Raw genomic sequence first — 13,793 nt, forward strand, 5'->3', positions numbered from 1 at the left:
GAAAGGACCCTTGATCACGCACGGGTTATTTTCTTCAATTACACTACTTTGTATGGATAGCAACACTGTCAGTGATGTCATCTTCTAAAACAACAGACAGAAATGTATAGGCATATTGTGCCAGTTGAGCCCAAATCAATGACCTGGGTAATGCAGTCAGGGTAACACTATTATTCTTCATCTAAATCCTTCAAACCCACAGAAAAATAATGCTAATCTGATGCAGGTTCAAGGAATACGTTATGTGGGAAAGAAAATCAAGTACTTTAATTTTACATACACTCTAATATGTACTTACAGGAAACACCACAGAATATATAGTTTTTATAATTAGGAGCATGTTTAAAATTTATTAACAATAACAGACTTTCTTGGATCAGAATATTTTTAGCAAGGATATTCTCTAAAAGACTGTTGTTCAAATATGTATTCATATAGCCTACCAATAAGTTTCCACAACTGCAAGAACAGAATGATTTATATAGCATTCCTGATAAGAGGCGGCAGCGTTGCTTTACTGATTGGGGTAAGGAAATTTTTTGAAAGATTTATTTTACCTTTCAGTTTCACCTACGCTTGTTTTGTGATTCAATTGACTCGCTCTATTTACCTATCTTCATAATGAGCATAATATGGACTTAGGCAGATTTAATTTTTTTCAACGTTTGGAAACTTAGGCTTTCTGAGATGAAAAATGTGTCTTAAAAAGATATGCAGGGAAGAGAACCACTGGGTCCTTAAACTCTTTTAAAAGTATCCACTGAGCGTCTTCTACCGAGTTGTAGGTTGAGGTAGAGGTAAAGATTGTACAGGTAGAGCGGTGAAGCCCGCACATCCGGGTCACCGGAGAGTCAGGCAAAGGCCCCGCCCTCCTGGAGGCGGGGCCACGAGCGACCAGGATGTTCTTCCGTCTCGTCGCGCCCCGCCCCATCCTCCCTGAGCGCTGCGGGCCGGCCTGTGCGGCGCGGGGCTGGAACCTGTCGGGTATCCACGCAGCTTGAGCCATGGCTGACAGTGGCAGACCGCCTCAGGCCCGGGCTCTCCTGCAGCAGTGCCTGCACGCCCGGCTGCAAGTGCGCCCGGCCGAGGGGAACGTCGAGGCCGAATGGGTGGAGGTAACGTTGGCCCCGCAGCTCCGGTTATCCTGTGGCGCGCAGGGGCGGTTCTCACCGCGCTGTGATTCGTACCCCGCGCTCACTCCGAGCCAGCCTCCTGGCGCCTGGCAGGCGGTGCGGCCGACGCTGGACTCCTGGCCCGTCCGCCCAACGCTGCCGTTAATGCCTGCCTGGCCTCGCCTTTCTCCTCAGTCTTGCAGCACCGGCCCCGGCCCCTTCTCCCTCGGACTCCCAGAGGAGATTAAGAGGGACCCCGGGAATTTGAGCTTCCTCTCAAACGATCTACCTGAGCTCTGTGTACTTTAGGCCTAGTAGTCTAAGACCTCTTGCTTCAAAAGAGCAAAAAGCCTTGTCACTCCCGGCGCCTTGCTCGGGCTGCTGATGACTTGTGGTAGTCTGGTTCGAGCTTCTAGGTTAGACTTGTTGCAAACGCTGAAGATCTATTCTGACTTGTACTCCAGATCCCGTCGAATTCCGTCTTATGTTGGGTGCAGCTAGGTGTTAGCACAGAAATGAGATTGCCCATGAAACTTACTTTCTCAAAAAACTTAAAAATTTGACTTATTTCACACTAGGAAGAAAGACCACTACTTTAAAAGTTGCATTGTTATCAAACGCGTTTCCTCCGAAGAATTTTAAACATATACGCCAAATGTCCTTCGACTTGAATATTTGCCTTTTTAAGACAGCCTGCCCACATGCAGAATTCCATGCAAAAACATGTTCTTTGAGGCCCCGACTTATTTTTGGAGTAAGCTGAAATGAAGGGAGGTCTTCCCTGGTGGCTCAGTGGTCAAGAACTCGCCTGCCAATGCAGGAGAAGCAAATTCGATCCCTGGGTGGAGGAGATTCCCTGGAGGAGGGCATGGCAACCCACTCCAGTGTTCTTGCCTGGGGAATGGCTTGGACAGAGGAGCCTGATGGGCTGCCGATCATGGCGTCTCACAGAGTCGGACACCACTGAAGTGACTTAGCAGGACCACTCACAGAAGGGGAAAAAAATTGTAATAATAATAAATAAAACTTTTGGAGGTACTAAGAAACTTTAATGGGTCATTTCATTCACTCATCTACTGAATTCCATCCCAGATCTAGCACTCTGTAACACAATCCTAGTTATTATTTTAAATACAACACATAGACCATGTGTGGATGACTATTCTTATATCACAATCTGTTACCCTCTGGTAATTTGGAAATACTGAATATTTATAAGCGTAAACATTCCTGTTTTTGCCCTCCTTTTATCTTTCTCAAAAATTCATTTCTTGTTTCTTTTGTTATGGCCTTTAAAAAATTTATCTTCCTTACTTTGAAATTTTGTTCTTTCTTTTTTGCCATCCTTTCCAAAGAGTTGCCTATTTTTATATTTGCTTCAGGGGATTATAAATCCCAAACTATTAATCATTTAGATTTCTTCCATGCCTCTTTATCTTTTTATATGCTTTATGTCACATATCCTTATGCAAAACCAAATAGTTTATTGCAGCCTGCCAAACTATCAGTGTGTTTATAAACTTTAAAAGCTATTTTAAAGCTTTCTCTTCCACTCCCACACATGGTTAAATTAGTATAAAGAGTTGACAAGTAATTAGAGAGTAAATTCTTTCCTCTTTCTCAAGCATCCTCCATTCTGTTATTAAAAGATATAATTTTTAAAAAGCTTTTTTTTTTTAAATTGTCACAAAGATTTGAAGGTTACTTTGCGTATTCTTGGTTTCATTCATTTAGATCTTTGCTGTTACAGTAATGTTTTTCTTCCTGGGAGGCATGAAATTTTTTAACCTACAGTGAGAATTATCTGTGCTTCTCTATATATTTGAAATGCTCTGTTTATACCAAAAGAAGCTATAAGGAAAGTGATTCTGTTTTGAAGAGGGGAATTTGTAGGTCACAATTTAAGAGCTATTGTTGCGATAAACTAAAAGAAAATACCTAATGAGGAGTGGTATGTGGTGAGTGGTAAGAACAGGCGTTTATTCATGCAAGTAATTAGATACTTATTTCTGATGTTGTTTAGTTATTAAGTCATGTCAGACTCTTGCAACCCCATGGACTGTAACCCACCAGGCTCCTCTGTCCAAGCGATTTTTCAGGCAAGAAGCCTGGAGTGGGTTTCCATTTCCTTCTCCAAGGAATCTTCCCAACCCAGGGATTGAACCGGAGTCTACTCTGAGCTTCCTGGCATAACATGTTTCCAAATGTGAATGTCCTTGAAAAACTTTGCCCTGTGCCAAAACAATTCCAGGAGAGAGGGCTGTGACAGCAGTGCAGGTATCTGTTTCATTCCACCTGCCACCTCCTTACTATGGGTGTGCACTGGAGGCACTTGCTTGTTCCAAAAGCACTATTTACCTTTTTTTTTTTTTTAATGGGAGGGATGAAGCTATTTTATTGAGGAGCTTTGGGAGAGGGTCAAAGGGCTGATAGAACAGTGAGATGTCTTCCTTCTCCCCAGCTTCGCCTTAGTCCTCTGAAAGACAATCACACTTGTAGAAGGTTACTTCCTATCCAGATAGATCAGGTGTGAGTGCAGAGCTGTGTTTATTTAGGAGTCTATTTAGATAACACAGAGAGCCTATAAGATAAAGTTGAACTTAAACGCACTCAACAGAGCCCCTATCATGTGCAAAACAGTCTATGAAGTGCTTTGGGAGATGTAAAATAAATTGTGTTTCAGTCCTTAAATTTCTTTTCACGTACTTAATAAGCAATTATATAGCTCTTACTATGAACCAGGCACTGTTCTAAGTACTCTACAGATATTAACTCCTTTAATCTTCATAATAGCTCTTGGACTCAAAAGGTTAATCTACAAAATAAAAAATTTAATGATTCACTTTGCAGCAAAATCAAAGTCATTTATCAAATGTCTTCTTTCCATATAGTCTCTCTCCTACAAGAGCTAAGAAAGAAATGTCCAAGTCATTATATAAAATAAGCTTACATTCCTGATAACAGACAACCTCTTGATGTAGAACTGAATATGAATGCAATTTCCAAGGTTTAATCACTGTGTGTATTTAAAGAATTAACAAAAGTAACAAAAAAATAATAGAACAGAAATTTCTTGCAGTTTATTGCAATAGAATCAGACCCTTATTTTTATTATTTACAAGTAAATGAATTAGTAAGAACGAAGAATGATGATGTCAAAAGACATGTAAGTCACAATGTTGTTTATACATCAGTCATATCTGATATTATGTGAATTCATTTGATGTTGAATGAATAAGCCTCTGCAAAACTGAATGTTTCTAAATTTGTCAGCTTTTTACTTGAGGAGGGGAAGTCTATTCATAATCTAATGATTTTGATTAGAGGTTTGAAGGTATAACTTGGGGTCTTCACTGCTCTTGGCTGTTTGGTTTTATTTTTTTTAAGTGCCATCAATTTATTTTTTAAAAGTTTGTTGAGCTCGCCAGATTTATCTGGATTTTAAAATCACCCAGGGGTCTTACTTCTAGGAATTTACCTTATGAAAATACTTATTTTGACTGTATCTTTAACTTGATTTTTGAAAGAAGTGATAACTGAGGTGATTGAATATAGAAAAATATTTTCTCACAAATTTAAGAAATCAAGTCTATTGTAAAAAATTATTTATCTTCTCCGTTTAACCTCTTACCTATAACAGTTGTAAAATTTTATTCATTTTCCTCTATCTCCTAAGAAGTTTCTGATCTGAGTTTATTGTGGTTTCTCATAGGTTCAAAGAGGATTAGTGATCTACGTGTGCTTTTTCAAGGGAGCTGATAAAGAACTTCTTCCCAAAATGGGTACGTGTTTAGTATTATTTGTTTTATAAGAGTGAGAGTGAATAGCAATAGATGCACCAGAAGGGGCAAAGAGTGCAATCTTATATTATACAGGTGTGTAAGTTATAAATGACTTAACTCTGTTGTTGACTTTATTTTCCTGTTCCAAAGCTTAATGTAAGCAAGTGTGGTGGAATTCTTTTAAAATATCTGCAGCTTTTCGGATGGCTGATGGACTGATTTAGAAGAGTGTACAAAAACACACAGAGACAACACAGCGAGATTTAGCCAAGGATACAGAAACTTGTGGAAGCAGGGTGGCCACACAGAAAGAAACAGATGCTGCATTTCTTAATACAGTTTACTTATCTCTTAGAGGCCCTAACAGGGGCATGTAGGAGACACTGTATTTGCAAGGTGTGGTTCAGATCTGTGTAGATCAGGCTTATATAATTATTATGGAAAAATTTACATTTTGTAAATTCTTTGTAGGAAATGCATATAAATATTCTTGAATCAAGTTTGGTGTCATCATAGTCACACCGCCTCTAAGGGCAGAGAAAACAGAGTCAGTGTTCAGGCATCTCTACAGGCATAATTTATCTGCCTCCATCTTCCCAGTGTTCTACACAGTCTATACCTCTGCACATTCCTTTGATAATTACATAGGTTCAGATATACCAAATCAAACCATATGCTATCTCAAGACAGTATTTGACAGAATAATTATGTCCCAAAAAAAAACCTGAAATAGTGGAGCTGTCCTTAAAGTTGGGGACAGGTTATCTTTCTCTTCATTAGTAAAGGCAATACCCATTAGTTGGATTAATAAGAAGGTAGCTCAGATGGTAAAGAATCTGCCTGCAATGTAGGAAACCCGGGTTCAATCCCTGGATCAGGAAGATGCCCTGGAGAAAGCAATGGCTACCCACTTCATTATTCTTTCCTGAAAATCCCAAGAACAGAGGAGCCTGGCAGGATGCAGTCCATGGAGTCACAAAGAGTTGGACATGACTCAGTGACTAACACATACACATAAACTATACAGATGGGTAATTGAAGCAGGCAGAAGTTAATTAACCTAGAAGAGCTTTGAACAGTGGAACTCAAGCGTTAATAGCCCAATGAAGAACAACTTGAACAAAGGGCTAAAGGAGATTTTATGCTGAGACATCAAACATGTTTGACAACTTTTGTCAGAAGTTGAAAACTAGACTTGAGAAGGGCCTGTGATAGGTAAGAATGGAAAGCCAGTAACTGTAATAGTTTGAAATTTGAATCTGGAGGATAATAGGGAGCTTTAAAGTGTTTAAAGAGAAAATAAAATGAGGTCTCTTGTTAGAGAGGATGATTGCAGGGATTTAATGCTTGGATATTGGGCATTCTGTCTGTTTCTGCTTTGAATTAAGGCCTTATTGACCGTAAAAAGTATATAGTAGAAATCTTCAAAAACAGGAAGGACGTTTTTTTCATGACTTAATGTTGACTTTCTAAAGTTGTTTTTATGTATTCTTAAATGGATCCTAATTATAATAAAGCAAAATGAACCAGCCAAACTCAAGCCACATTTTGTTATGTAGTAATTAAATCCGGTGTACATCCATGTATGTCTTTCTGAGTTTGCTTTGAATATGTGCATGAATATGGTCAGTTAAAAGTCCACCTTAACTCTTCTAGTGGACAGTCTATAACTCACAGCTTTTATGTATCATGATTCTCAGTAAAGAACTGTGACTCTTAAGAATCACATTCTACTGGTGTGAGTTGTAAGCAAAACAAGTCCATATATTATTGATAGAAGTAGCTTTACTTCCCTCTATTCCAGGAGGCAAAGTAAATCAGTGTGACGGGATTCTCTTAAACGGCCCACCTCATACTTATTACATGGATTCAGATCTTTCCCATCACATCATGTACCTCTTGGGAACATAACAACCAGTTACAGCCATAAAGTCTGAAATAGCATGGCTAACATAGAAATGTGCATAATCTTCCTCAATTCATCTTCTGTATAATTGGACAGAGATTCAGGGGCCCTGTCAAAGCTTTGCTTCCCATATTCATCATTAGAGATACTTGAGTTTCCAAAAAGTGAAAGTGAAGTGAAAGTGAAAGTCACTCAGTTGTGTCTGATTCTTTGCGACACCATGGACTATACTGTCCTTGAAATTCTCCAGAATGGGTAACCTTTCCCTTCTTCAGGGGATCTTCCTAACTCAGGGATTGAACCCAGGTCTGCCGCATTGCAGGCACATTCTTTACCAGCTGAGCCCCAAGGGAAGCCCCAGGATGCCATTAATTCATCATCTCATTTTAATTCTACTTACTGACATTTGTATTTGTATTTACTTCTACATGCTGATATTGGTGGCTCAGTGGTAAAGATACAGGTTCAATCCCTGGATTGGGAAGATCCCGTGGAGGAGGGCATGGCAACCAACTCCAGTATTCTTGCATGGAGAATCCATGCTCAGAGAAGCCTGGTGGGTTATAGTCCATGGGGTCCCAAAAGAGTCGGATGTGACTCAGCAACTAAGCAACAATAACAACTGATATTTGCGTTATCAATCATCAATGCATGCATACTTACTTGTATCTGACTCTTCACAACTCTGGACAGACTCCTCTGTCTGTGGGATTTTCCAGGCAAGAATACTGGAGTAGGTTGCCATTTCCTCCTCCAGGGGAATCTTCCTGACTGGGCAATTGAACCCCTATCTCCTGTGTCTCCTGCATTGAAGGCAGATTCTTTACTGCTTGAGCCATAGGGGAAGCCCATATTTGTATGCCAACAGCACTAACTGAATTCTCAGAGCCAGTAGAGGGAGGTGTATGGACGTATAATAAATTACGTTTACCTTTCTGGCCTATTATTTCAAAACTGCCTTCTTACTCTGTCAGTGGCCTGAGGCCTGGATAGCTGGGTAGTGATTTCTGTGGAATGAAATGCTCTGGAGAATTACAATTTTCTTAAAAGCAATCAATAAGGACTGCTGGCTATATAGCAAAGTCCTATTTATAATAGAGAAAATTAGAAGTATTTTAAAATAGGTATTAGTTAAATGAAAATTGATAGTGCTTAATGCATAGCTTAGAAATTCATTTGGGTGTTCACCTTGGCAGGTTTTCACCAGGTTAATTCCTTGATTTGTAGAGTAAAAGCCTTATTGAATCCTTGCTGATATTTGCTACAGGCTTTCTAAAATTGTAACCATTGATACCCCATCAGAAACCATAGCTTTTCAAGCCTGATTATTCACAAAGGAGTGTGAGGTTTCAGTAATTCTTTCACCATTTGTGTCCTCTCAGGACTATTCTTTATAAGAAGAAGTTATTTATACCCTTTGTAGAGGTAGAAAGACCCTGAGTGTTTATATTAGGCATTTCTTTTGCTTATTGTTTTGAAAACTGGCCAGTGTCGAAATGTAAAAGTTCTCTAAGTTTAGATTTTTTTTAGCTCACATAAATATTTATGGTTATTTTGGCACTTCTTACTAGCTGTGAGTGTACTTTCATAAATGGCAAAAAGTAATAAAAGTAATAATCCCATATTTTTCTGTATGTATGTGAAGATAATGCCAGTAACTCTATGCCTTTGGATTTACTTTTCCAGTTGACAATGAATTTATTTTATTTTTTTGACAATGAATTTTTGATGATTCTACCTTTCACCTTTATCCTTCTCCCACTGGTGATGTTTGTACTGATGAAATGATTAGTCTATGTTAATAATGCCTTTGAGGTTATAAAACTCCAAAATCAGCTAGTTTGTAACAATTGAACCTGGAATCTTTGTTTCAGCTTAGAACTCTGGACAACTAAGTTTAAAATAATAAATGCACTAAGGTTTTTATTTAATATTCTTTGTTATAAAGCATAATATGTGTGTGGAGGATCTGTCATGGTCTTTTCCAGTAGGATTTGCTTTGAGATATAAAAAGGAACAAAAAGGCAAAATCTTATATATCCCTCAGGGAAGCAATATTTTAAAGTTCTGGTATATGGTTAATTCTGTAGTCTTTTCTGGATGATTTTATTGCAGAAAGGTCCTAACTGCCAAGTCAGATTTAAAACATTATGCCATTTTCTGCTTGAAATCTTCCTTGTTTTTCATGCTTAGATCATTTAGCTTACTGAAGCCATTTTTGAAATCTAAATAGAGACTTTGGGTTAAAAGCATGAGCTGACAAACTGGATTTTCAACATGAAATTTGCTGAGTAGAAAATTGTTGTTTTTCTTTATGTTTGTTTTTTACTTTAAAATGTTTTCCCTTTCTTCCTCACCCAGTTAATACACTGTTAAATGTGAAATTAAGTGAAACAGAAAATGGCAAGCACGTCTCTATATTGGATCTACCTGGCAACATTCTTATCATCCCTCAAGCCACTCTTGGGGGTAGAGTAAAAGGAAGAAGCATGCAGTATCACTGTAACTCTGGAAAAGAAGAGGGATTAGAACTTTATTCCCAGTTTGTGAATCTCTGTAAAAAAGAATTAGCTGCTAATAGCAAGTGTGCTGAAGCTGGGGTTGTCGTGAAACACGGTACTTACGGCAATAGGCAGGTGTTAAAGCTCGACACCAATGGACCATACACACACCTAATTGAGTTTTGAAAGTTTCAACAGCCGTAATTAGATTCCCTAGCCCCTTCTTCTTGAGTACACTAATCTGCAGCATATTTAGATAAGAAAATCCTGGGTTCCATCCACGACTTTGCAGCCTCCTAATTGGATGACCTTGCCAGTCACCTGAACTGTGGATCTCAGTCACCTTCCATCCCACTTTCCCCTACAGTGACACTCAGAAATTTGAAAAATCCTTCTCTTCACTTTATGGTCATTGATAAGAACATGGAAATATTCATAGAGAGTTGTATTTAAGCTTTTTGCAGTGAAGCATTTTGTACGATCAAGAAAAATATATTTCTTATGCCCTCAAATATATGTGGTATGTAATAAAAATCACTATTTGTGTTAAAACTAGGTAAAACCCAGCACAAACCAATTATAATTTTGTCAAATTTGTTTTAATATTTCAGATTTCCATATTTTGAATAAAAGAATATGCAATTTACTATTCTTCTAATACTATGTATGAAAATGTAATGCAGAAATGTTATTGTGCATTTTAATATACTTTCCAAGAATATCCAAGTGCTTTATTTTAAGAATCTTTAGTTTATATAGGAACAGGGGATGGGGGACTAAAAGTTGTTTTTGTTTAATATTCTTAGTTAATATTCTGTTTCTCAATTTTTTACCAAAACAGTGTGTGTCATATTGTCTTTGGTTTTTAAAAGTTACTGTTTAATTAAATTAGTGTTCATAAATTTTTTAGGAAGTTCTTTTCTTGTTGATTTAGATTGCTATATAATAGGAATAAAAAGGGAAGCTTTCTCCTGGAATTACTTGAAAACAAGTTGATTTATTTCCATTTTATTGACTTAGTGATTTGGACCCAGTGTCATTTTTTCTTTTAGTGTATTTTTGTGTCCTCCCCCCTCAAAATTCATATGTTGAAGTCTCCCAAGTGATGGTATTTGCAGATGGGGCCTTTGGAAGGTAATCAGGGTAACCAGATCATGAGAGTGGGTGCCTTCAGGATGGGATTAGTGTCCTCATAAGAAGAAACACCAGAGAATTTACTCACCCTTTCTCTTCTGGCCATGTGAAGTTGCAGGGAGAAGGGGGCCTATTACAAACGAGGAAGAAAACCTTTACCAGAAACTGACCATGCTGGTGCCCCGATCTTGAACTTCTAGCCTGCAGAGCTATAAGAAAATAAATTTCTGTTGTTTAAGCCACCGTAAGTGTGTGGTATTTTGTTCTAACAGCCCCAGCTAAGACAGTGATATAAAAAGCCAGTAAGGTAGACTTTTCAGAGCCAAGAGGGGAAGATCTGTAAGAAGTTGAAAGAACAAATGAATCAATAAAAGGTATTATTCATTTTTTGCAAACTCCTTTGACTTGAATCAGATATTTTAAAGAGTGAAAATGAAATAATGTTTCTAATTTTCAAAAGATAAAAAATTGAGTTGAATAAATATCTTAAGTAGCTGTTGAAAATTCTTTGTGTCTTATACAATTTCTTTAGGATTGGATTCCTTAGATTCTTAAAGTGTCTTAAGAAAAAAATCCTATTTTCTCTGTATCCTTCCTGTACTGTTCTATTTTGGAACTTGGGGATCAATAATTGGCTTGGTAGTGAGCTCATTGTCCTGAACTTTTGCTTTATTGATTCACAATACACTTATTGAAATGTAATAAACTATTCATAAACTTGCAAACTCCAATTTTCTCAGAATTTCTCCAAAGAAGTGTATGTCTTTCAAAAAGATTATGTGTTACCTATTTTAAATCATTTCGATGTGTGTGGGTGAAATGCTGACTCACAGCCCTAGATTGCTATTTTATAGTTCAGGCAATTCTCCTTTTAAAAAAAAAATTTGCTTGAGGTACTTGTGGAGAATAGCAATTTCAACTACATGAAAGGTTATTAAGCAGAAGATGACACCCAAGTTTGTTTCATTTCCCAGGAGGCTAGAACAAGAGGGAAAAAGCAAGAGAAATAGTAGATTTGAAAATAACTGTACTGTGTCTTTCTATAGCTCTCCTGGCCCAAGATGCTCCAAGAACCTTCAACAGATACCTAGTTTTATCTTCACAATATATAATGAGGACAGTGCTCTGGAAAGTAAGAAAATGCTGGGATAATTTTCCCAAGATCATACATTAAGGAGCAATAATTTCCATCTCCCTGACTTTTCTTGTAGTGAGAGTTAAAATTGATCTTTATAAAGGTTTAGCATCTCCCAGTGTGGATCACTTGAGAAAGAACAGCCAATAAATTGTTTTACTTACTGAATTAGGTGGCTGGAGGATTACACCTAATTTAGGTGTCTTCTGTCTCTTTTTCGAAGATTCTAGAATGTTTAGAGTACCTTTTCTTTTAACTGAAGTATATCATTGTTTACAGTGTGTGTTAGTTTCAAGTATATAGCAGAGTGATTCAGTATGTATTTGTATATATATATTTTTGTTTTTCAGATTCTTTTCCCTCTATAAGTTATTATAAAATATTGAGTATAGTGCCCTGTGCTATGCAGTAGGACCTTTTGTCTATTACGTATATAATAGTATATATCTATTAATTACAAACTCCTAATTTGTCCTTCCTTCCCTTTTCCCTTTCGGTAACCATAAGTTTGTAGTCTATGTCTCAGTCTATTAATATTTTGTGAATAAGTTCATTTGTGTCATTTTTAAGATAACATACGTAAGTGATATCATATGATATTTGTCTTTGCCTGAGTTACTTCACGTAGAATATCATTTCTAAATACTATTTTACCTGTCCACTTTGAAAACTTCATGTATTCAGTTATATAAAATACTTTGTATAAGGCATGGACTACCAATGAGTATGAATTTATCTTGAATATACTCATACTAGGTAAGGCAAATACTTTTACATTTCTTCATTAATTCAAGTCAAAAGAAGACATTAAATTTGTGAATAATATATGTATTAGTGATCTATTGACTCCATAATGGAGGACCTGAGCTTCCCTGGTGGCTCAAAAGTAAGGAATCTGCCTGCGATGCAGGAAACCCAGGTTCGATCCCTGGGTGGAGAAAATCTCCTGGAGAAGGGAATGGCTACCCACTCTAGTATTCTGGCCTGGAGAATTCCATGGACAGAGGAACCTGGCGGGCTACAGTCCATGGGGTTGCAAAGAGTCGGGCATGACTGAGTGACTAACACACACAATGGAAGACCTAAACTTATCAAATGTAAGGATCAAATATATAGAATCCTATGCCACTTGTTCGGAGAAGGCAATGGCAAGCCACTCCAGTACTCTTGCCTAGAAAATCCCATGGATGGAGGAGCCTAGTAGGCTGCAGTCCGTGGGGTCGCTATGGGTCGGACACGACTGAGCGACTTCACTTTCACTTTTCACTTTCACACATTGGAGAAGGAAATGGCAACCCACTCCAGTGTTCTTGCCTGGAGAATCCCAGGGACGGGGGAGCCTGGTGGGCTTCCATCTATGGGGTCACACAGAGTCGGACACGACTGAAGTGACTTAGCAGTAGCATGCCACTTGTTTCGGAGGATAAAAACTCACATTGGTGCTAGCATGATGATGTGTCAAATTTTTATTATCTGTGGATCTGCAAAGGATCTGATTTGTTACATTATAGTTATTTCTTAAAACTCACATGATAATGAAACCAGTTTATTGAAATAAGAGTACTTTCTGAAAGGAAATATCTATTAGAAAACTAACATTTTCATTCTGAAGCCACACTTTGGTGATGACTCTAAATGTCTGTTTATTTTGATAGTCTCCTAATTATTCTCCCTCCATCCTATTTCTCCTACCTCTAGTCCCTTTTTGCAGGTGATTTCCAAGGTAATGTTTCTAGACAATTCCTTTCTGTGTAACATTCCACTGTTTAGAAACCTTTATAACTTTTTTTTTTTTTTTTTGGTCTACAAGACAAAGTCTAAACTTCTGAAGTTGGCATGAAGGTTCTCCTTACTCACTAGGAGTGAGTGAACTCATGAAGGGAAAAATGTAGAGGACCAAAGTCAGAATCCTGAGAAAACAAAATAAAGGCAACGTATGAGAGGCCAGAGAATGGTACAGAGATCGAAGAGACAGAACCAGTTAATGTATTGTTAACACAAGATAGTTTTCAAGATGTAAACAGTGGCAGGGTCAGTGCCAAATACTGAAGAAATATTGGATTACACTGAGGAAAAACTTCTGGGCCTAGCAGTTAGGTGTTTTCAAACTTATGGAAAATTGATGTAAAATTTGAAAGTTAGTAGGATAGAAAAAGATTCTTAATCTTTTTTTCTTCAGGTAGAGTGTTTCAAGGTTTGCCACTGGACAGGAATCACCTGGGG

At 37.7% G+C, this 13,793-nt stretch overlaps 1 protein-coding gene across 2 annotated transcripts; it reads left to right on the top strand.

The window, feature by feature from the left end:
• Window positions 1–897: 897 nt before the first annotated feature.
• DTD2 (D-aminoacyl-tRNA deacylase 2) lies at window positions 898–11,460 on the top strand. 2 transcript variants are annotated; one of them, XM_088829505.1, is made up of 3 exons: window positions 898–1,162; window positions 4,833–4,894; window positions 9,162–11,460. In XM_088829505.1, exons 1-3 carry the CDS (start codon window positions 1,005–1,007, stop codon window positions 9,485–9,487), a joined length of 546 nt encoding a protein of 181 aa, XP_088685631.1. In that variant the 5' UTR covers window positions 898–1,004; the 3' UTR covers window positions 9,488–11,460. The 2 variants fall into 2 exon arrangements, with proteins under 2 accessions (XP_088685631.1, XP_055274190.2); XM_055418215.2 differs by having other exon boundaries at window positions 898–1,115; window positions 4,825–4,894.
• Window positions 11,461–13,793: the final 2,333 nt, after the last annotated feature.

Source organism: Moschus berezovskii, chromosome 21 (genome assembly GCF_049115385.1).
Source record: "Moschus berezovskii isolate FMDL1 chromosome 21, NW_MosBer_1.0, whole genome shotgun sequence".
NCBI classification, from domain to species: domain Eukaryota; kingdom Metazoa; phylum Chordata; class Mammalia; order Artiodactyla; family Moschidae; genus Moschus; species Moschus berezovskii.